We start from the raw sequence: 22,585 nt of genomic DNA on the forward strand, positions 1-22,585 counted from the left end.
TTTTCAATACAAATTATATAATCGGCATGGATATATGATCATCTAGTTTAAATATCTTTTAACTAAGATTAAATCGTATTGTTAATGCCTTTCTAAGGCAAATTGTTCCTGAATAAAATTGTTGGATAAAATGTAAGCCCTCGAATGTCCATGTACAAGAATGTGCACACTATTAATGAGGCTAGATTTTAACATATAAATTCGAATAATAGTTGATTAATTTTACTTATCATGAAATCAGTGAATAATCCAAAAGAATGCACATACTTTTGATGAATATAACGATTGTAATTGAGGTAATAAAATACATTCAATTCGAAAATGATGTAATAGAAGAATATTCCCCACCTTACCTTTAACATATCTTTAAACAGATATCCATAATTCAGTTTCATCAAAAAGTAGTAAGTCAAGTTCATTAATTCACAATAAAGATTCCTTACGTTATTTTGTAGGATTGAATTGTTGAGTCACTTCATGCAAAAGATTCTTACGATAGTAAAAAAGAAAGAAAGGAAAACCGGTAATTCTGCATAAAAATACCTAGACGGTATTCTAACTTATAATGGAAGCATTGTAAATCTTTTGTGTAATCCTTATACAACTAGGTGTAAATTTATATTTTCCCCTAAACTCCTTCAAAAAAACATTTTAAGATCCTGGTTGGTTTGTCGACTGAAATTCCAGAGTGAGGCTCAGGCAGTTAGGATATTTGCATCGACTTTTCTTATTTTTGACCGAATCTTTTGAAATTTAACTTAAACAAGTGGTTTTTTTTTCAAAATTCCATTCAAATGGAGAGAGGAAAATAATTAAAACGAAAAAACATGAAAATCAACTGTAGGGAGGACATCATTAGACTACCGGACGTTACATCTCTTCGGGCATTGAAGAAACAGTGGAATGTGAAGAGCAATGGCCCCCTTCATAATAGAGATGATTATGTCAGATTATTGTTGAATTTCTACGACAAAGATCATGAAAGGAAAAATAAGGTAAGAATAATTGTATAACTGAAAGAAAAGAAGAGAAGAAAGAAAGGAAAAAAATGAAGTAAAAGAAAGGAAACTTAAGAAAAGGAATTTGTGCTATTAAAATGCATAAATCTTGTTTCAATGTTCGGTTAAGACTGAGAAATAGGTTGACGTTTTATCATTAATCAAAGATAACTCATTGCAAGTGCAGACACTAAAACAATGTAAGAAATATGAAAATATCGGTATTTTTTTTGTTTTGTATTGTTTTTTAAAGTTGGAATTGCAATGGTCCACAATTTTCTTTATTTGGTATCGTTTAAATTGTTGTCCTTAAGAATTTGAGAACCTAAAAACAATCATGTTTGTATAAGTATTATAAAGTATACTTGTCATTGGTAGAGTTTGAATAGGTGAAAAGAAAAAATAATCAATAATTCAATGATATTAATATTAACGTAATCAGTTTGGATGGAATGTTAAAATTAAAAAAAAAAATATTGTTGATACTGATATGTTTTCTAAAGTCAACTTGCAAAGGAACCTACAGCAAAATGGGGGCGTGTTTCAAGGTTATCGCCAAGTGTACGTCGTATGAAAAACACGACAAGGGCGATAGTACATAGAACAAGGCAATAAACCTTCGTACAAAAGAAAAAGGTTATCTTTTCCAAGTATTAAAAAATCTCAGTTTTTAAATGGCGATGTTTACAGATGAAAGATAATGTTTTAACACAGGTAAATCCATTTCATAGAATTTATTTATATTAGTAAGCCATGTAAACCCACATTTTGATGATAAATAAAAAGAATATATTTTTGAATATTATTTTTCTCTTTTGTCAGAGTTAGTGTTTTTTCCCGATTCACCAGCATTCTACTGTAGTGTGTATCAAATATAAAGTAATTATTGTAAAACCGAAAGCTACATTACATTATACATTTGATGCATTATGGTTAAAGAAATTTGAAGATTAATTGCCCCAAGAAAATTTGTATATCCCGAGGGTTTCGCCTGAGGTAAATTTGATTTTTCATTTGAGAATAAATCTTTATATGTATATTTTCCGAACATTCATGCAATACACGATTTATTTTACCGAACAACATACGATTTTACAAAATACGCCCATTCTTACGGGGTTTTCGACTTTTAGAAAGCAAAAACGTCTTGAACGTGGATTTTTTCTTTTCTTTTATTAACTTGAATTGTGAATATTTAACTTGGTTTTTGTAATAAAAAGAGAATTAAAATAATAAAATGGTTTTTTTAATCACATTTGTCCCTATCGTATGCTCCTATCGTATACCGAAGAGGTGGAATATGATATATATTCCCCGGGAGACACGACATTTGTTCGCCCTGTCACGTGTCCTTCAAGACCAACCAAACAATGCGTTATGTAACATTTTTGAATAAGTTTTCTTGTTATGTCACAAATGAGATAATTTTATTACTATGCCCTGAAAATTGCTGAATCACACCGGAAACAGTTATATTGCCCTCCCGGAAACAGTTATATTTCACAGGAAATAGTTATATTGCCCTCCCGAAACTGTAATATCACCATCGCGTGCAAGAATTCTGCATATTAATTACGTCGGGTTCGAAATTCAACCCAAGCAAACGTAAACAGATCCGCGAATTTTAAACATGTCAGGCCAACATCTGCGGTTTGTTCATCTTAATTCAGATGATCTCGATAGTTTAATTGATGGAAAAAAAAATTCGGCAAATACGACAAAAGTGATAAACTCAAGCGTGAGTGTTTTAAAAACATTTGCCTCTGCCTTGTGAATTAAATGAATATGTTGATAACCCGAGTTTGATTTGTTTAAAAATGTTATATAACATATATTACATGTCTTCTCGGACGACAATACCAGAATATTTGTCCCTCGGTGACAGGAAAGCCCTGGAGTGTTATGTCGCCCTCTGCCTTCGGCATCGGGCGACATAACACTCCAGGGCTTTCCTGTCACCTCGGGGCAAATATTCTGGTATGTCGCCCTCGAAGACATGTAATATATGTATAATATATAATAATCATATTGAGGTGTAATAATCAAACTTATATTGAGAGACAGCGTTACGCTATGACTATTTATATGTTTTGATAAATTGTATGTATCAATTGATTTGGTATCATGTTTATGAACCGTGGATGACAAGTTCAAATCCACCTGGGGCTTTTGATCATATTTACGGAGTTAAATGGTCAAAATACCCATAGTTTTTATAATTCAAAATTACATATATTTGGCATATATGATTCTTATGCATCGTGCTATCTTTCAAAATCAAGTGATTTTCCGTTGATTTTGGAGACTTCCTCGATGGTAAAGAGAGCCACATTAACTTGCCCACTGACAAATCGGGCGAAAAACTTTAAGGCATATCTATCTCTATTTTAGTACTTAAAATGTTTCAAAATCAACATTATTTGATTAACATGAAAGTCATTATTTTTTTAGCCTGACTCTAACGCTGGACTTTCAGAGGCTATTCATTTGGACATGTTGAACCGAGCTAAGCTCCGGGAGATTTATGACAAGATCCTTGGGTTGTACAATACCCTTCCTGTGCAGTACCAGAAAAGTCTAAATTCCGCCTACCCTGATCTTGTGAACTATTTAACGGCAAAGAGGAAGGACCTCGATTCCAGCGATATTGTAATTCTTGTGGCGGGTATTTATTAGAATTTTATTTTCTCTCTATGTTTATGTCAATTTATGTTTCACAAAGTCATACGCTTACAGACTTAAATCTATTTAGGTTCTGAATTTTAATAATGAAAAAATCATTTAGTTTTTGCATTTTTTTAACAAATAGACCTTATATACAAGAACTTATATCAATCAAAAATCTCCTTGGGACTCACTTTTGCATATGCTTTTCTTTCTCTTAGTTTCTGTAAAATAATTATTTGTCGCTTAGCAGGAGTTCATCAGTTGACTAAACATTACCTTAAACAAAATAATAGACCAGTACTTGTCAGTTCCCTGCTAAATTGGAATGACTTGAAAAAAACAACTAGATTTTCATTTTCCGTCCTCAAGCGATGTTTCAGTAATTATTACAGATTTTTTTTTCTTTTATCTATTTCGTATACAGCGTTTTCTTTCATTTACCTTTTCACCGCTACAAACTATATTCAAGATAAAAGACACGCATCAAAAGATTTCTTTAATATGTTGTGATTTTACAATAAAATCATTTAAAGTGTAAGAGCAGATACTTTTTCGCTGATTTACCATTAACATGTATGAAGAGTACACATGTATAAGATAAATTACCTATACTGCAGGTGAAACAGGGGCCGGGAAATCAAGCTTCATCAACCTTCTGTTGGAAACTGACATACTACCTGTTGGTGCCATCGAGTCCACACAGACAATTTGTGAGCTACGAAAGTCTAAAAACGAGAAAAAAGAAGCATTTTGTTTCTTTAAACGTGGAAACAATAAAAGGGCAAGAGCCCCAAAAGTTATCAAGGTAGAAAACCATAAAGGTGTAGAGGAACTGAAAAAGAGAATCAGAGAAAGAGATAAAGATGAAGAAAGTCCGTATGAACGAATAGAAATATACATGCCTTTCAGAATGCTTGAGGTCAGTGCTTTTATAATTGGTTTCATCTTTAGAATAATGTTGTCAAAAGATTTTGATACATATTCATAACTCTCAGTGGATTTTTTTGTCGTGTTAAAGGAAGGAGTTGTGATTGTTGATAGTCCTGGGATTGGGGAGAATGGAAAGAAAAGTGGCGAGCTGCAACGTTACCTCGCCCATTCGTTTGGCGCCATCTATCTCGTCAACACTGCCTCAGCCGGTGGAGTTAACTCTGGCAGAGTATGATACTCTTTTTCTTTTTTAATTCATAAATTAAAAATGAAGAAAAAAATTGCAATAAAATAGATACATGTGTATTAAGTAGAAAGTGTATTAATTTAGCTGTAATTTTAGCCAGTGTTTACATATTTGAAAATTATTTCTTTAATTTGCAAAATATTTGGAATATGAAAGGACGCAAATGAAATCATTAAAATTTCATTTCCAAAAAGCAGTCACGGATAAACAATCCTAAGCCTGACAATAATTTTTCTTTGATATAGCTTAGAGACTTTCTTCGATTTGTCGTTAATTCCACGGGTGATGATTTCAATCCTTCTGCTACCATATTCATTGGAAACAAAATAGATTCGGTGGATCTAAAAGACCAAGAAGAGGTCAAGCAAACTACATCCTACAAACTAAAGCAGTGCTACCCTGGTCTGAAGGACAGAAATATATTCTTTATGTCTGTTAATGAGGTATCTGTTACTCATTAAATGACATGAAATTTAAATTTCTAAAATCTTCAAAATGAATTCCAAATAAATCAATTTAAAGTCAACTAATTCAATCAACAGGAGATATCAAAATGTATCCCAAAACTATTATGTACTTTTAAACACCTTATGTTTATGTTTATATAAGGCTTTACAAAGCGTTTCTTACGATACCAGAACGGAGGATCATGAACACATTTTGGTACAGGGAATTCAGAATCTGTTCCACGCTGTTCTTAGAAATAATCTAAACATCCATTACAGGTACTTAATATTCGTTGAATACCAACTTTCGTGGATTTCGTTATTAAGTTGATCCACGAAATCAAGTGTTCATTGTAATGCAATTTTTATTAATGTTTTGTATTGATAGGATCATTGGCCACAAATTTACGTGTCCTTGAAATTTCACTTTATCCACGAAAATTGATATCCTTGAATATTAATGAAACCACAGTAGCTTCTGGTCGTCTTTCTTAATCTAATTTTATGATAACAATCTATTCACAATTTGATGATTTTTGACAACTATCATATATTTTTTTGAAAGAAAAAAGTACGTTTTGCAGAATACTATAGTATAAATTTCCTTAATTATATAATCACATCTACATGTACATTTTACAGAATATTATAGTATTAATTTCCTAACTTATATAATCACATCAACATGTACTTGTAATTATGTACAAACATTTCTTTTCAGACTTCAGTCTCAAATTTTGAAAAGAACGTTGGTGTCTGTAACCGTTTCTCGAACAATGGCGGCATCAGGCAAAGAGAACAGACAAAACGAAATCGAGGACATCCAAAGACGAATGAAAACCCTCGAACAAAATGCAAAAGCGACAATAGAAAATTTGAAATCAGAAATTAAATATGAAGAAGAGAAGTTGTATGAAGACCTCGTATCCTGTCTTCGAGACAGAACTTTTACTGAAAAGGTTTTTGATATTCAGGAAAACGAATGTGCAAGACCATCCAAAGACTGGAAAGAAGTAGCTGAAAATGCCAGTCATATTATAAGTAACATGATAGCTAGGGAGATAGATTTCTGGGAAAATAAAATTAAGCGTGTTGATGGAATAAAAGCAAGAATCTTGGACAAATTTAACAGTGATTGCCAAGGCTATGAAGAGCAGCTTAAAGAAATTGAAAGTATGTAGCAAAAACACTGTATCGGATAACTAAACTAGTGCCAAGGTGGCATTTTGCACACGTCTAAGCTGCATGTATTACATAATTCAAATATATGCTATATGATCGATAGACCATAGCTGAAGTTTATAACCGCTTGGGTAATTGAATGTTAGGTGAGATATTTACATTTAGAAAATAAATTCCTACAGGAAAACAATTATACCATAGGATATATAAAATGTCCTATCGGATTCCTATAAAAATGTTAATTACAATAGGATTTGAACCAAACGCCCATGATAAGAATTTAAAGTACGATAGCAAATCTTAATTTCTTCAGAAAAACAACCTGTATGAATCAAATTTCTGATGGAAATACTTCTCTTTTATATAAAATATAATTCCGCTAGTTTTTTTTAAAAGAAACTCCTATAGGATTTTCGATATTTCCTGAAGAAAAATATCTCTTATATGGGAATTCTTATTTGGATATCAATTTTAAAGGGTAAATATTTCACCTTTAAAGTGAGACACACAAAAACAAAAGTGGTTATAAACTCCCTAGACAATGGTCTATAATTTTATTTAATTTAAATATTGATTTTAACGAAACTGCATCTTAAGCGGGTGCAAAAATGTCACATTGGCAGAGATACAATTATCCGACACAGTGTTCAAATTTTTTTCACGTTGAAATACATTAAAGTTTGGAATATACATGACAATAAATTCATTAGAATAATAAAATATATAAGTAAATGGTGCATATCATATTCTAAAGTATGTTTTACTTTTTTATGTACAGGTGCCCTGTTGGGCGGCGACACTTATTATATTAAAGATTTACATAATTCCATGAAAAGACAAGCACCCATACGACAGATCTGGGCAAAAGCAAAAGATGTTCGACGCAATGGGGACAAGATAAACAGTCTGGGGTCCATGGTAAGCAGTGCTGGGGGTCTGTCCACCTCAGACAAACGAGTAAAGGATATCTGTAGGGCATATACACCCAAAAAACAACTGGAAAAAATGAAGTCCCTGGTCTATATTTATATTGAAAACATTTTCGATGGAAACGACCTAAAAATTAAGACAATCAATTTCGTGAAAAGATTTGCTACAGGTCTGGATACTATAGCAGAAAAGATTCCCGATTTCATCCATGCTGATGCAGAGTTGATTGAAAATATTCAAGAGGAAATTCGAAATGCTGAATACAATTTGAAGGAAGTTTTTCCAAATATTCTTCAAACTGGAAAAAGATTGCAAGGGCAACTTGATTTTTTCTATACAAGAGAAATAATGGAAATGGATTTTTGTCTACGTGATCTAAGTTATAACCCATCTGAGGACCTGCTTGGAAGTGGGTCATTTGGTGATGTTTACAAAGCAAAGCTCGTGTGCTTTCGACCACCATTGGACGTGGCTATTAAAATCAGTAAAAAATACTTGCAGGAAAGCAATATATCTGACTTACTTCTGGAGGACCGTACGATGAGGTAATCCCAGCTTAAGAGGGATAGATGGCCATTTTGATGCTATATTTACCTCCTTATTGAGAAGAGCTCTATGTAAAGATTTAGTAAAATGTCCAAATTTTAGATCTAATATATTTGGATTTTTTCATTGCTTTATTTTGTTTTTCATAAATATTCCTATAATGAAATAATGTTATGTCAAAATTTAAGACACATCTTATAGCTAATTTGTTGACCACTAAGCCTCGTTGACTTAGTATTTCATAGACGAGTGGTGTTTGAAATCTACTGAGACACCCCATTCATCAGTTGATATCTGGGTCGTTTCTTGGAAGTGAGAGTAAATGCCCCTATTATAACAGCCCTGTTATAATTATATCAATTATAATATAATAGCGTATTATAAGAAAAAGTGTTTGCTTTTTTATTCGATATTATTTTCAGCATTTTTCGAATCAAACCCGATTAACTTTCGAATAAATTGACAATAAATGCTTCGATATTTTGCTTTAATAAGATACATTTAAAGTGGTATGGGACACCTCCATATTGTGACATAATTCTGATAGAAATAAACAATAATGATAAGCAGAATTTTATAAACATTTTCTTTCTCTAAATTGTTATCTACAGCGTAGCGCAGTAAGTTAGAAGGTTAACTACGAATCTGTAAGTCATGACTTCGAATCCCAATTGGGCTTTTAAAATTTTTACCCTTCTTGAAAAAAATTTTTAAAAAAATATTTGTTGGTCATGTATTGTAAAATTTGAAAAATTTAAAGCGGTGAAAGTATATTGATTATTATGTACTTTTATCCACATTAATTTCGACAGCTGTCCAATACCTTTTGAAACATACAATATATTAATCATTTCACCTTCTATCGATTTTAGAGACTTGGATCATAAACATATTATTCAGTACTACGGAGCGTCGTTACGAGAAGAAAAGGTCCGAGGGAAAAAATGTCTCTTTTGGGTTATGGTTATGGAGTACTGTTTCGGAACCCTGAAGGAAAAATTAATCGATGAAGATTATAACAATCCAGCCAAAGTAGAAAAGATCTATTCTGTCCAAGTAGAACAGATGAAAGAAATGGCAAGAATGGTGATGGAGATATGCGAGGGTCTGCGGTATATTCACAATAAAGATATGGTCCATAGAGACCTGAAGCTTGAAAATATTCTCGTAAGTACCAGCATAGCAGATTTGTTACTTATTGGTTTCTTTTTGTATAATTTATAAAAGGCATTTTTACACCGAGTGCTAGCTCTAACAGCATCAAACGAGGAAGCATGATATTTTGTATATACCGAAAATTTTTTATATATTTTGTATCTTGCACTCGTGCTACATGTAGCTTATATTAAAGAACTTTAAATTCTTTGAGTTTATCGTTTGAGTGTGTCGTTTTACAGATTGCTGTGGACTCGAGTGGTAAAGACATACTAAAGTTAGCTGACGTCGGACTGACCAAATCGGTTACTGATATCGATAGAACCGTCGCGGGTTCTCCAGCTTACATGGCACCGGAAGTTCTCCTCCAAACAGAAATACACAGTTGTAAAGCTGACATCTATAGCTTGGCCATAGTCATGTGGGAGATGTGGTATGGTATTGATGCTGCTAAGCATATCCAGACGCAGTTATATGAAACTTTACAGAGTGCAATAAAAGGTGGACTTCGTCCTTCTTTGTCACTGGAAAACAAACCACCTGCTGATTGGATGGATTTGATAAAGTGTTGTTGGGACATTGATCCGACAAATCGGCCGGAAGTTGATGAAGTCTGGACATTTTATGATAATTTCTTGCAATATTAATTTCCGGAATTTTTGTCATATTCTTAAAAATACAAAATGAAGAAAAGTTCAAAGTAACAAGATCCAAACATTATTATATTTTCTTGCGTCTAATAATAGATAAACAAATTTCTTAAAAATTTTAATCCCATGATATATGTAAGTCTCCGGACTCATTCTGATTGATGAAAAAATTCGGGCGTTTCGAATCTTTCGGGAGTCGGCTGACACAATGAAGACTTAACTCATTATGTTTTAAGACCCTTTAGACAGAGTAAGCCAGCCCAGGAAAGAAAATTCCTGTTGTTAATGCCCTTGTAATATCCCTTGTAAACCCCTATTGCCCATATTAGAAAATTTGTGTAAGAACATGCGCAAATATTAAACATTTTGCGTTACGATCTCCTTTTGCTGCTGACACTGGCTGTGATTGAACGCATAATCCGCGTCACAATCTGTTTTATTCCGGGGTCTGCGGCCTGTAATTTGAATTCATTTGAGGTCTATGTAGTTAATTGCCCATTTATAATTTTCATTGTCATAATACAGCTTTATTCCTGGTAAAATTAGTTTATCATAAACAACGTCAGTTCAATATCACTTATCACTGACTTATAAACATTATCATTGACTTATATAAACATAATCATTGACTTATAAAAATTATCATTGACTTATAAACATTATCATTGACTTAAATCAACATTATCATTGACTTATATAAACATTATCATTGACTTATAAACATTATCATTGACTTATAAACATTATCATTGACTTATATCAACATTATCATTGACTTATATAAACATTATCATTGACTTATAAACATTATCATTGACTTATAAACATTATCATTGACTTATATCAACATGATCATTGACTTATAAACATTATCATCGACTTGATCATTGTTTTATATATATATATATATATATATATATATATATATATATATATATATATATATATATATATATATATATATATATATATATATACATGTTTATCAATTTATCGTTGTTTCATTTATGTACGTCAAATAAATAATAGAATCTGCCAACACATTTTCTATTACTCTGTTCTGTCGAATATTTCAGGCCACAGTTTATTTGGTACACTTATGATAAAAAGATAAGTAGTAGCCGAATAAACAGAACCCCCTCCCCTGTCCTGGTATTGCTCTCATGCAGCTTCGATAGATGATCGTATGTTTTATCCTTAATGGGACCTAACATTATTTCTGATGTCCGGGAGAGAGAGAGAGAGAGAGAGAGAGAGAGAGAGAGAGAGAGAGAGAGAGGGGGGGGGGGAGAGAGAGAGGGGGGGGCTTGTATCAACACATGTGAATCTTCTTAACTAGAAATTCTAAAACTAGTAATTTTGCCCAGGTACAACAGGGGTTTGGAGAAATATATTTTAAACAAATACATTGCTTGATTTTAATGTCAGTATCCCAAAAGTTCGTAAACACAAGAAACTGGATACTTTACAGATGATTCTGCGTCTGAGAATTGATCAATTCTAATCAAAAGAAACAATAAAAATGTACTTGCAAACTTTGTCATATAAAAGAGATTGCAAATAGCAAAGTAAACTGACACTAAAAAAGAGAATTCCTTTTGCTTTTGTCACAAAATACAACCCTGGTGAACGACATTTCAATATAGTGGAGTGTCAAAGATAGATAAAGTCGCTTATTTTTCGAGTTTAATGGACCGGCATACCTCACGGCTGAAAGTTATTTTTTCTTAAAGATATAACCCTCTTCAAACATTTTTGTACGGTCCTAGATTTTTCTTAGGTCAAATATGTTTTTTATAATGCAAAAAATTGAAGATTTCAGCATATCTTTTATGTTTTCTTTATTTTGTTGTCAACCATTGTAGTTCTCCAATATATTGAGATATTTTCTTGATTTAACAGTTATTGTTGCCTAAAAGTCCGATGCAAGTATACATTTTTCTTTTTTTTCTTGTAAATAAAACAAACATTGATTAACTCAAAGTCTCGTTTTTAGCTCACCTGAACCGAAGGTTCAAGTGAGCTTTTCTGATCACCTGTTGTCCGTCGTCCGTCCGTCCGTCGGTCCGTCCGTCTGTCTGTCTGTCCGTCCGTCTGTAAACTTTTCACATTTTTGACTTCTTCTCTAGAACCACTGAGCCAAATTTAACCAAACTTGAGACAAAGCATTTTTATGAGAAGGGGATTCTAAATTGTTAAAATAAAGGTCACAACCCTTTTTAAAAGGGAGATAATTGCGAAACTGCGAAAATTGGGTGGGTGTCTTAAAAAATCTTCTTCTTAAGAACCACTACACCAGATATGCCAATATTTACACCAAAGCTTGTATATATAGTGAAGATTCTAAATTGTAAAAATCGCGATCCCCGGGTCAATACTGGGGTCCCAAGAGGGGTTCAAAGTTGATTAAAAAAGACAAATTTAACATAGAAATATATGGGGGGAAGTGTTTTTAAAAATGTATTCTCAAGGACTACAGTTCTAAAATTAGTGAGATTAATATACAAGTACCCTAAAAGTATAGATTCTAAATTGTGAAAACCGTGATCCCCGGACTAATACTACATACGGCTCCAAAATATGTTCAAAGTTAAACATAGACTTATATATTAATGGGAAAATGTTTTAAACTCTTCTTTTTAAGAATTACAATGCTACAGTTTGTGAGATTACTGTGCAATCATTCTGAGATAGTGCAGATTCTAAATTGTTTAAATCATGTTTTATTAAAAGAAGTATTAAAAAAAAAAAAGAAGAAATTTCCATGATAAGATTATCATCGTTAAATTATCTGGTTACACATGTGTATGTTTATCGACTAGTTTTTTGTTTTTTTTTGGAATTTCAATCCCGAGATCAATTACTCACATATCGGGATACAAGTGATCGGGATCAAAGATCATAAATTCAAACAACTTCAAAAAGGTGTGGATCTTAGTTTTTACGAAGTTTTGATTCACAAACACACAGTTAGGAAAGATAAAGGAACAAAAGATATGGAAAAAAAGTAGGAATCATTGATAGACTTTATCAACTATATATAGACTTTCCATGTTTTTTGAGTTTAGTCTATAAGACAGATGATCGATGAAAATGCAAAATCTAACATGCCTAATGTCCTCATCACACCTGCAATATTTTTATTTGATGAATCGATAAAGAAGCTTTTAATGATTGAAATACAAAACAGATGCCAATATCATCTTTTAATTATTTAATGAATATAATTCAATTTTTTCAGTGAAATTGGATTTTTTTTTTTTTACTGCAAATGGGTATTTTAGAGCTTAAAATTCAGTCTCAGTTGATGTGTAAAATAACTATGAATAAAAACATGCCAAATATAAAATTGTTTCTTCTTTTTATGTATTGTTTAATATATGGCAAAATCTTGAAATATATGAGTTTTACAATATTTATTCAGAGTTCACTTCATAATAAACCCTTTCGAAATAAAATGATACAAGGACTATTGTTCAGGTGAGCGATTTGTGGCCCATGGGCCTCTTGTTATAAACTGCTGACCACATGGACGATTGGCTATACGATAGTGTTACATATCTTGTTAGCTATTATAAGGGTGAAAAAGATAGCATCCACAGATACTAATTAAGGCACCTACAGTAATATTTTATATATGTTTAAACAATATTCATAGTGAAGTAAAGACAGACTTATAAAAATATTATTAGTTTTGTAAATCGACATACTTCGATTTACGGTGATATGTCGTATTTTTCCTTACTTGCAGGGTCTTAATGATACACTGCATATTATAAAATATTATACATTAATTAATTGCGTGAAACATCCTCTTCTTTCAAAGCTTTTATCTGTGCCCTAATGGTTACACGTCAAGAAAAGTGAAACTTCATATTTTTCAATATATATTTGATATTACTTCCAATGAGGTCAAACAAAGCGACAAACAGATAAAAAAAAATAGACGACCCACTATACTTTAAAAATGTGATTTTGTAGCCCAACAATTGAACGTTTTAGAAGAATTATACGAATCCGTAAATTCGTGGCCAATGCCTCGTATAGCATTTAAACAACGCACTTTGTTGTGAATAAAATGGCTCAGTGGTTAGAGCACCAGACATAGGTAACTTTATAGAACTTGGGTTTTTAGGTTATGGGTTCGATACCACCAAAATTTAAGGAGTTTTTATTTTTCTCTTATTGTTTTTTGAAATATTTTATACTAAATATAGTTAGAAATTACCCTTGTGTAAACTTGTATTATAACATATGCGGTACTATTATAAATCATTAATCCTTGAAACAAGCGTGTCTTTCTCGAGAAGAATATAAATGAATCTGTTGACAAAACATACAAAACTACAAAAATACAAAAAAAGAGTGTCACTGGCCAAGTGTTCATCTCTCTTATACAAAGTTGTGCGCCGACAAAGGATTACATGTACACATCGGATCAAATCAACCAGGGGCGAAACCACTAGTTACCGTTTTGAACCTGGAGACCGGAAGTGGTTACACAATCCAGGTAGAATGTTGAAATAACAACAGCTGACTAAGAGAGGTCAAACCACGAAATCAGGTATGTATTTATCATAATTTATCAATTTTATCTTAATAAATGAAAAAAAAAATGGTTGGTTGATGAATTGTTAATTGCATGTTGGTAGGTTAAAACATTCAGAAATGCGTTGTTACAGTCTATATCTATGTCACTTCCGGATGAAGAAATATTTCACCTGGCCAGTAAATTGTAAATCAAATTAGGCCTAAATGAAGAAATAGGCCTAACATTATAAACATAGAATACAAGTGGTATATGCAGTAAATAGACTTTTTGTTAATATGCCAATGTCTGAATCGGTCTGGCAATGTCTTCGAAACTATATTTACATTTTTAAAGTGTTGAATTTCACTTCTTTTTTTTCAGTTTCCTTTGTAATTTTTTTTTTCTAAACATAAAACAATATTTGTACAATTCAAAGCATAAAGCACAGTCCAGAGAGAGAGAGAGAGAGAGAGAGAGAGAGATCTTTGTGAGACTTCATTGCCTGCTGTGCATATATCTTAATGTTAAATGTCATTATTGTCCGTCCCAAGATATTTATGCTGCTTATTTGGACGATTTTTAATAAATATACACATACCTGTGAAAGAAGTGCAATTGAAATCTATTAAAGGGAAAATTTCCAAGATAACTTCATTCACACTTATGATTTTTCCCTCGTAAAATTATGCACAGGACCGAAAATAGATTTCCTTCGGAGATTCATAATGGGGAATGTTGACATCTTTTCTCCATTCGGAATATCTCGCTTAATTTGTCAACTTTAGCATCCGGGCTTAATAATGGCTGATGCAATGCAAAATCCCTGTAGACTTTCTATTTTTTAGCCGCATATTGAAACCTGATAAGCTACAGGGGGCGTTTCAAAAGGGAAATCATGGGATTTTTTCATACAATTGAATGAAAATTGTCTGAATCGAGGTGTTTATAAATATTGAATAATTTAAGAAAGTTCGTGGCAAAAATATCTTGGGACAGACTATAAGACATTTTTACTCACTACGTTTTTGATCTTCATGTCATTGAAAATTATTTGGGGAGTTTGCAACTTTCCTCTGTGGTCTGCTTATTATTCTAAAGGCATATTGTAAATTGAAGATTCAATTTCTTCAATCATACAACTGAATATATTTATATGAAAGTATTAAATTAATGCTCCTTTTCTCTATTTATTGTAGTGTAAGAAAACTGAACAAAGATGCAACATAAATTCTTCATTGTTATCCTCATATCTGTGGCTTGGAATATGGAGAACACACATTCTGTTTATATTCAGAGTATTAGTACACATGCACCGAAGAAAAATAACTCTATACCAGACTGCCCTAGATTCTGTGAATGTGATCAGGCAAAAAATGTTTACTGTTCTTCATATTATGAGGGATTTTCTTTTAATTCCATACCAAATGCTCTTACAGTAAGGAGTTTGAACTTATTTGGAGGTTTAAGATCTATTCCAGTCGAAGTTCGGTCTTTGACTGGGCTCAGAAAGCTAGATCTTAGCAGAAATTCTTTAACCATAGTAGACAAGGTTACTATTGGCAATCCAGAAATATTGCAAATGTTGGACTTGAGCTCAAATGACATTGTGAAAATCTCTCCTGGCGCATTTACAGAGTTAGTCAACTTGGAAATATTATCACTCAGTGAAAACAATTTGCAGACTTTACCCAAAGACCTTTTTCTAGGACTGACAAATCTGAAAACACTTCGCTTGAGTTTCAACAGAATTTTCTCTGTTCCTCTTGGATTATTTGACCATCTGCATTCACTAGAAGAGTTAGATTTGGGAAGCAACATCATTCAATGGCTTCCAGGAGGAGTGTTTCAAAATATGACAAACTTGAAGACACTAAAACTTAGTGAAAACAATCTCCGAAGCTTGTCTCCAGATGTACTATCTCATATGAAAAATTACCATGATTTTAGCATTGAATTATACGGAAACCCATGGGACTGTTCTTGTAAATTGGAAAACTTTCTGGAATTTTTGTTTTTATACAAAACTAATGTTTCCCATTTAGATATGCTGGTTTGCCATTCTCCTGCAAGATTACTTGGAACGAAATTACTTGATTTGGTCCAAACCGAATTAAGATGTGATATACCCGTAATTGATGAAATATCGGATTCTCAGGAAGTGGTTGTTGGGTCAACTGTCACTCTTCATTGCAGAGCCTCAGCAGAAAATCATGCCATCGGATACTGGGTGACTCCTTTGGGAGAAAAAATAAGTCACATCTACTACCAAGAAATGCTTGAACAAATGAACATTACAACTAAGCCACATTTGAAGTATAAGCACTATGGAGATGTTTTCTCTGAAGCCTCCATTTCACAAAACAATACATTGACACTAACCAATTTTCGAGACGTTTTCAATGAAACTTTTCAGTGTGTTATGATCAACAGCGCTGGAAATGGTACAGCTACCTTGACCTTGACTGCGGTGACCCGATTGTTCACAGTTGAATGGGTGAGCATGGTCGTTGGGGGAATCTGTGCTCTGACAGCACTGGTGATTGGCCTTTTAGTGGGCACTACAAAACTCTGTGCCATTCATATATGCAAGTGCCCATGTGTGCTTTTCGAGCCCAGAAAACCAAGCAACGAACCAAATTATACTTTTGAGGAGTATACAGATGATCAGAACACTTACAATAGAAGTTCTGATGACCAAGACTCTTATGACGATTCGTATCAACAAGATGAATCACTGCTGAAAGTTCCTGTGAACTCTCCTGTTGCTCGCACACCGAGGTCGTCACCAAGGAAATGTGCCACACCCACTCCTGAAGAATACTTAGAGAAAAGTCGGGGAAATACCAACAACACTCTGAATGAAGTGAAAGTAAGACTGGAGAGAAAGATGGAGAAAGTGAAAAGTCGAGTACACTCGATTCGTGAGTCTGGTTCCCAGTACCTGATTACCATCAAGGACACGGGAAGCATCGCTGCTAATCGGGTCAAGGCAGGGGTGGCCATGGGAGTGGAGCAGGTCAAGTTTGGGGTCATGTCCATGAAGGAGTTCTGTGGGACGGGTGACATGGCTCAGACAGTGTCCGTTGTGTCGGTCAATACGGATGTGGATAGTGAAGAGAAATCCACTAAAATCACCAAAATGACCACACTTTAGCGAACCTAAATCCAATGGATTATTATTATGTTAATAATAGTCAAGTTTGGAGTCTCATAAGTTTGGAGTCTCATTAAGGCTGATGCGCTGATGTATTTGTGCCAGGTTTTTGTTGTTTGTTTTTTTTACCTACAGCCACTTGGATTGCTGAGCAAAATGTGAAAATAGATATTTGCACATGAAAAAAGTGATATCTTTAAATGCATGACCATGAAGACTGCAGTTATATTTTTGTATAAGATTGGAGTGATCACTTTTGTGATATTATGTTAGTGAGTTGTAATATATGTCAAAAAGAGTTGCTTTTATGACATTTGTAAAAAAAAATAAAGTTCAGAGATTGAATTCATGCATATGTGGGAAAGGGAATGAGATTGTAAGAACGCAGAGTGGGTAAGAAGTATAGTACAAGGAGTTGTATATTTGAATGATTTTGAATTAATGTTGCCATACATCATGTACATTGTTTGTCTCATATTTTTATGATAGAATTCCATTTGGGTTAGTTTTCCTCCATTTGCATGATAGAAATATATTTTCCCTTGTTCTTTTTTGAATTACAATCATATTTGTTCTTATTGATATTTTTATTTTAAATGTATGTATATTTGTTAAAATGTATGCAAATCAAAATGATGATGATGTCGGATACTGGGAGATATGTTAACAATGATTTAAGTTTATCTCTTTACCCTACCAAAACCAAAGGCACATGATCCTGATCTAAATAGCTGCTATAATGATTATTATATGCAATTTGAGAGAGAGAGAAAGAGAGAGAGAGAGAGAGAGAGAGAGAGAGAGAGAGAGAGAGAGGAGAGAGAGAAAAAAAAGAGAGAGAGAGGAAGGAAGAAAAGAGAGAGAGGGAGAGAGCCATACATGTACACTGCTAAAATGCCCTTTAAATATAACTGAGAACAAATATTTTTGTCGGATAAAATTTTTGATTTTTTTTTATGATGATAACATTTATTTCTCTTGAGCTTTGGATTTTTTCTTTTGAATAACATACATGTACATTCAAGATCAACCAAAAAAAAAAAATTCAATTTCATAAATGAGATTAATGCATAGGACTCCTAAAACAAGAAACATCTTACACTCCTGAGTCTCCATAGCAACAGTTCTTTTTTTTCGTTCAAATTCTGATCAAAGTCCTATTTAGCAGAGCAGGTGTCAACAAGCCCCCATCTTAATTAGTGTTAAGAGAATTGGATCGGAGATATTGATGGTTGTGAACATTTTTAGAAAATAATTTATTAATTTCCTTGAGAAAAAGAGCCCTGTTCAAAGGAAAATTTCAAAATTGTAAAAATTTGGACTTTTTCTTTACAGAATAATTATTTGTGGCCAAAAATGTCATATTCAAAAATTTGTTGTAGATCTGATGGTTGATTTATTGTCCGTCCAACCTTCTATTCAGGGTAGGGAATTTTGACAGGTGCTCTGCTGAATATACCTATGTGTAACATTTTTCCGTTTTTGTTGATTTAGCTGTACTGTATCCAATATTAAAGCAGGGAGTCTGTTTCTTTAGAATATTCGGGGCTCTTTTGTATAATCATGGACTACATGTATATCTTTTACCCATGGTAATGATAATTATTGAATTGTTTGGAAACAAAAAAAGTTTTACTTTTGCTTGTTTAAAATTAAGTCAATAGAAAATGTTGACATATGTTCAGATGGGTATATAGAGATTGAAGGATTTAAACAGCTTAAGGTTTATATATATATATATGTATTTATATATATATATATATATATATATATATATATATATATATATATATATATATAAATCTTCATTGTTTACAAAACTTATTTTCACTGGAATCTCCTCTTAACTTCTGGACATTAGTCATTTTTTATGTGATTTGTTGTTTGATTGCTCCAACTGAATTCAAAACCACAGAGTTATTTTCAAATTGACTGTGACTTGCATGAACAAAGAGTTTCTTATCTCTAGTTTTGTTGTTGGATATATTCACTGTCAGCTACTGTTGATTGGCAAATAATCACGATGGTTTTAATTTCACTATGTTTGGGCTATAATTTTTTTCTGTCTGCAAAATCACAGCCATTGTGGTTTAATTTTAATTGATTAATTGATTCTTTGTCAGTAACTTAGTTTATTCATTTATTTATAATTCAACAATAGATATTTAGTGTGTAGTAAATAGCCAATGTCAGAACACATTATCAAATGCCTTTTACAGAGATCAAGTTGTAAAAAATACAATATTTCCAGCTTATATTCTGAAAAGAAATGTGTACTTTTTTTCTTAAAAAAAAATTGACACCAATTTCATTTACAACGGTTTTTTTTGGTCAACAGTGATCGTGTCAGATTTTAGAATATACACATGTATATGCAAAAGTGCTTTTCTCTAGACTATTGATGAATATGTAGTATAGTAACTGAAGTAGTGTACCTGTTGTGTATACCCAGAGAATAATAGACATATCAGCGTATACACAATTTATTTCACTTGCACGTTCAGGCACGTAGCATCATTTTTGAAAGTGGGGGGGCCAGACTCATGCAAAAAATCTTGACAAGCAAAAAAAAAAAAAAAAAAGATATCACAACTTTTCCAAAATCTTCAAAATCCTAATCCGTGGGGGGAGGGGGGGGGGGGGGGGGCAACTCCATGATAATTCAATTTTCTATATGTAAATTTTAAAAAATTTGCTGCTGCGAGAAAAAGTGGGGGGGCCAGGCCCCCCCTGGCCCCCCCTGATGCTATGTGCCTGACGTTATTGGTCCTGATAATAGCTCCTACACACCTTATCTATCTAATGAATTTATCAGCAGTTTTTGAGAGAGGTTAAAGATTAAGTGAAACAATGATTACTTTATTTGATGAATTTGCATTGCTTTATTAAAGATGGTTTTGTTTGGTTTCCACTTCATGACAGTTTAGTTTATATGAACTGCAATACATATTTGTCGCTATTCATTGGAATGATACATGTTAAAGTAGAAAGAATGTTAGATAAATTTCATATTTTTTGGAGTGGCTACCTAAGAGATAATTTGGTTAACAGTAGTTAAAAGCTGCTGAAATTGTTTCTAAAATGTTCATATTCATAGTTTAAATAAGAGGATTTGTTTGAACAGTTTCTAAGTTATGTATTTTCATGTACAAATTTGAAATGTATTTTTTAAAAATGTTATATCATTCTGATCTGTTGATTTTTCAGCTGAAGAACATGAAATCCATCAAACTCATTTTTTTTCTGGTATTAAGAATGTATTTTCTGTAAACTGTGTCTGGCTATGCATGGTTAAACATTCCAGCTTTTGATGCGCTCGACTTTCAATTATATATATATATATCCCTTACATGTAAAAAAAAAAATTGTTGCGTTATATTTTATACATTTATTGATATGAACTGGCCATGTCTTTCTAGCATTTGTATTTTTCTATTAATAAATCTCAGTTTTGAGTATGCTTTGACTTCAATTTTAGCTAACCAGGACAAAGTCTGGAGGAACGCATTCAATACCTTTTGAGTCGATGTCCAGAACTGGTTAAATTTTTTAAATTGTTACTTGTCCTATCTTCACCAAACTCTGGGAATACTCATGGACTTAAAAGATTTGGATGCTGAATCTAGGCCATGAATTTCAGATGCTTAAGGAAGTTTAGATGTTTGGAGCAGGTGTCCTTTAATGGCCATATCAAAGTTATTACTGGCAGTCCTATTTTTACCATACTTGCATGGATTGTGCACTCAGTGCCATGTACTTGATAGGCCTGAATGTTGAAACTGAGCCATAGATTTTAGATGCTAGAAGAGGTTATGGTTTTTGGAGCAGGTTAAAGACTTTGAAGCAAATGCCCTCTGGTGACCATATCTAAGTAAATACATGTACTATAATTTGATGCAATATTATACATTATAGCATGATACAATGTCATCACTAAAGTATGATACAATATTATACATTATAGTATGATACAATATCTTATAATATATATTGTTATAATATATGTTACACTACAGTATGATACAATTTTATATACCCTAGTATGATACAAAACCATACACTAAAGTATGATACAATATTTTACTTTATAGTATGATACAATATTATACAATATAGTGATACAATATTATACAATATAGTATGATACAATATCCTTTTTATCACGATACAATGTTATATTGTTTATAAATGTAATACTAGGTTTTATCTTATGTATGATTCAATATTATTTATTGAATCAAAATTTGCTGCAATGCAATTAAATGAAAAAAAAACCCAGTTACATGTATATAAAATTCATCATATTGTATAATAACGATATAGATCATATGCTATGCTTATTATATCTTATGCATGAAGGATTTTATGGCTCATTTAGGTAAATACTAGTAGGTTCAGATTTCTGATTAATTTCGTCTTTAGCAGTTGTTAACTTTTATCTCTTTCATCTTCCACTATAAGAACCACCGGCCAATTTCAACAAAACTTTGCCCAAATTGTCCATAAACGAAGAACGTTGAACTTAATAAGTAAAACAATTAAATGGCAACATATCACATTAAAGGAGAAGATAAGTTAAAATATTGTTAGCTGGCGTGTTTATACCCTTGAATTGTTATCCTTTGAGTACTTTGAGGAAAAACGTTTTAAAGGGAATAAAAATATCTAAAATAAATCGTCGTTGCAAATAGGAAAGAATAATATATATTATATTTTGTGGTCAGATAACGCTCGAAGATTTCTTCACTAAAAAAAAGTTCTCGTTTGTGCAATTTACGTGTGAGGATTAGCAGAGGCGGATCCACAATTTGGAAAAGGGGGGGGGGGGGGGGGGGTTCCAATCGATGAAAATCAATGCATGCAAAATTCATTATTTGTCAATAAACAAGGCCTTTTGAACGTTCTCCGTGCGTAAATTTAATAAATATTTATTTCGTTTTGCATAATTTCTAGCCTTAAAAAAAACCAAGTCTACAGCAATGATCGAGAACGTGCGTCTGTGCTTAATAGAAAGAAACACTAAGAAACAAAAATGATTCAGACTAATTCAGACAACAGGCTACTAGTATTATAAAAATGATTTTTTTTGTAATTTTTTATGTCTTTGATGTGTAAATTCTGACTTATTTATCGATTTTGATTTCTATCG

General features: G+C 32.5%; 2 protein-coding genes across 2 annotated transcripts; both read left to right on the forward strand.

Moving 5' to 3' along the window:
• Nucleotides 1-682: 682 nt before the first annotated feature.
• Nucleotides 683-10,377, forward strand: LOC128157986 (uncharacterized). Its single transcript, XM_052820656.1, has 10 exons — nucleotides 683-995; nucleotides 3,450-3,663; nucleotides 4,283-4,584; nucleotides 4,684-4,824; nucleotides 5,088-5,285; nucleotides 5,452-5,567; nucleotides 6,010-6,461; nucleotides 7,249-7,945; nucleotides 8,819-9,113; nucleotides 9,344-10,377. The coding sequence occupies exons 1-10, from the start codon at nucleotides 828-830 to the stop codon at nucleotides 9,746-9,748; spliced, it is 2,988 nt and encodes a 995-aa protein (XP_052676616.1). The 5' UTR covers nucleotides 683-827; the 3' UTR covers nucleotides 9,749-10,377.
• A 3,845-nt stretch (nucleotides 10,378-14,222) lies between these two features.
• On the forward strand, nucleotides 14,223-20,891 carry LOC128159633 (leucine-rich repeat and fibronectin type-III domain-containing protein 2-like). The gene is made up of 2 exons (XM_052822781.1): nucleotides 14,223-14,315; nucleotides 15,479-20,891. The coding sequence occupies exon 2, from the start codon at nucleotides 15,499-15,501 to the stop codon at nucleotides 17,434-17,436; it is 1,938 nt and encodes a 645-aa protein (XP_052678741.1). The 5' UTR covers nucleotides 14,223-14,315; nucleotides 15,479-15,498; the 3' UTR covers nucleotides 17,437-20,891.
• Nucleotides 20,892-22,585: the final 1,694 nt, after the last annotated feature.

This window comes from Crassostrea angulata, chromosome 8 (assembly GCF_025612915.1).
Source record: "Crassostrea angulata isolate pt1a10 chromosome 8, ASM2561291v2, whole genome shotgun sequence".
NCBI classification, from domain to species: Eukaryota; Metazoa; Mollusca; class Bivalvia; order Ostreida; family Ostreidae; genus Magallana; species Magallana angulata.